A 1,759-nucleotide genomic window follows, 5' to 3' on the forward strand; every position below is an offset into this window, starting at 1 on the left:
TTGGCTCATTTCCTCCCTCCCCCCCTCCCTGCCACAGCTCTCCCCGGGCTCCTCATGGGTGCTGAAACTGGGGAAACTGGGAAAGTGGCTCATTGCCTTCCTCCCCCCCTCCCTGCCACAGCTCTCCCCGGGCTCCGAGGATGATGAGGGCCACGATGGCATCAGCCGGGAGAACCTGGGCCGCATCCAGTTCAGCGTGGGCTACAACTTCCAGGAGTCCACCCTCACCGTCAAGATCATGAAGGCTCAGGAGCTGCCAGCCAAGGACTTCAGTGGCACCAGCGACCCCTTTGTCAAGATCTACCTGCTCCCCGACAAGAAGCACAAGCTGGAGACCAAGGTGAAGAGGAAGAACCTCAACCCGCATTGGAACGAGACCTTCCTCTTCGAAGGTAGGGGTGGGATGGGGTCGGGGTGGTTGTGGGATCCTCTGGCCTCTCTCCTGAGCTGGATGAGCTCAGCTCGAGGTGCCAGCATGGTGGCCAGCAGTGATGAGGTGGGTTGGCCAAGGTGTGAAGGTCAGGTTGGAGGTGTTTGCTTGAAGCTCCTTTCCCTCCCAGCAGGCACACGGGGGGGGAAAAATGGTGGTGGCCCAAAGTCACACGAGGTGTCCCCGTGCTGTCATCTGCCTGGTGCCAACATCTCCCCATCGACCTGGGCAAGGCAAGGTGGCACTGGCACTGCTTGGCACGGCCAGCAGAGCTCCTCATGCCCTCTATCTCTGGCACAGGGTTCCCCTACGAGAAGGTGGTGCAGCGGGTGCTGTACCTCCAGGTCCTGGACTACGACCGCTTCAGCCGCAACGACCCCATCGGGGAGGTCTCCATCCCCCTCAACAAGGTGGACCTCACCCAGATGCAGACCTTCTGGAAGGACCTGAAGCCCTGCAGCGATGGCAGCGTAAGGACCTGGTCCCCTCCCCACCCTCTGGGGATGGTCCTCGAGGGCGAACCCTGTCCCTGAGGTGTCCCCCCGTGGGGCCACCACCCTCTTGTCCCCCTCGATGGGGACGTTTTCTGCTTGGTGGGAAAGTCTGTCATCTGCTGGGGAGGTTTCTCTTCCCAAATCTTGATATTAAAGCCTGTCTTTATATTTAAATATCTTGATATTGAAGGCGCTAAGTAGTCCAAAGTGCCTCATTTTGGGTCAAAACAGATTTAAAACGAAAGTCCTCTTTTTCTTCTGCCTCCAGCAAGACCAGAAAACATCCCACTGGGGACAACCCCGTTCCCTCCTGCCCTATTTTTCTATGCAACCCCCAAATACCTCTTGGGGCAGCGCTGGGAGGTGCCAGCCCAGCTTTTGGGGGGGCGCTTTGGGTGCCAGGGAGAGGAGGGGGTGTTTTTGGGCACCCACCTAAGCACCTCCACGGGTCCCACAGGGAAGCCGCGGGGAGCTGCTGCTGTCTCTGTGCTACAACCCCTCGGCCAACTCCATCGTGGTGAACATCATCAAAGCCCGCAACCTCAAAGCCATGGACATCGGGGGCACGTCAGGTACCACCCGGGGCTCCTGCCGCTCTGGGCATCACCTCCCCTCGCCCCCCTGCCGCTCTGGGCATCACCTCCCCTCGAAGCCCAGCCGGGCGCTGAGCTCCCTCTCCCCCTCCCAGACCCCTACGTGAAGGTGTGGCTGATGTACAAGGACAAACGGGTGGAGAAGAAGAAGACGGTGGTCATGAAGAGGTGCCTGAACCCCGTCTTCAACGAGTCCTTCGCCTTTGACATCCCCACGGAGCGGCTGCGGGAGACGACCATCG

At 60.0% G+C, this 1,759-nt stretch overlaps 1 protein-coding gene across 1 annotated transcript in view; it reads left to right on the forward strand.

Moving 5' to 3' along the window:
- Positions 1-121: 121 nt before the first annotated feature.
- SYT7 (synaptotagmin VII) overlaps positions 122-1,759 on the forward strand; it is a gene marked incomplete at both ends in the record, with an annotated part of 1,768 nt that continues 130 nt past the window's right edge. Inside the window, 4 exons of the mRNA XM_008945342.1 lie at positions 122-392; positions 731-900; positions 1,382-1,496; positions 1,613-1,725. Coding sequence (XP_008943590.1) covers positions 122-392; positions 731-900; positions 1,382-1,496; positions 1,613-1,725 — 669 coding nt within the window. The remainder of the gene's footprint in view (positions 393-730; positions 901-1,381; positions 1,497-1,612; positions 1,726-1,759) is intronic.

Source organism: Merops nubicus, unplaced genomic scaffold (genome assembly GCF_000691845.1).
Source record: "Merops nubicus isolate BGI_N331 unplaced genomic scaffold, ASM69184v1 scaffold33358, whole genome shotgun sequence".
NCBI classification, from domain to species: Eukaryota; Metazoa; Chordata; class Aves; order Coraciiformes; family Meropidae; genus Merops; species Merops nubicus.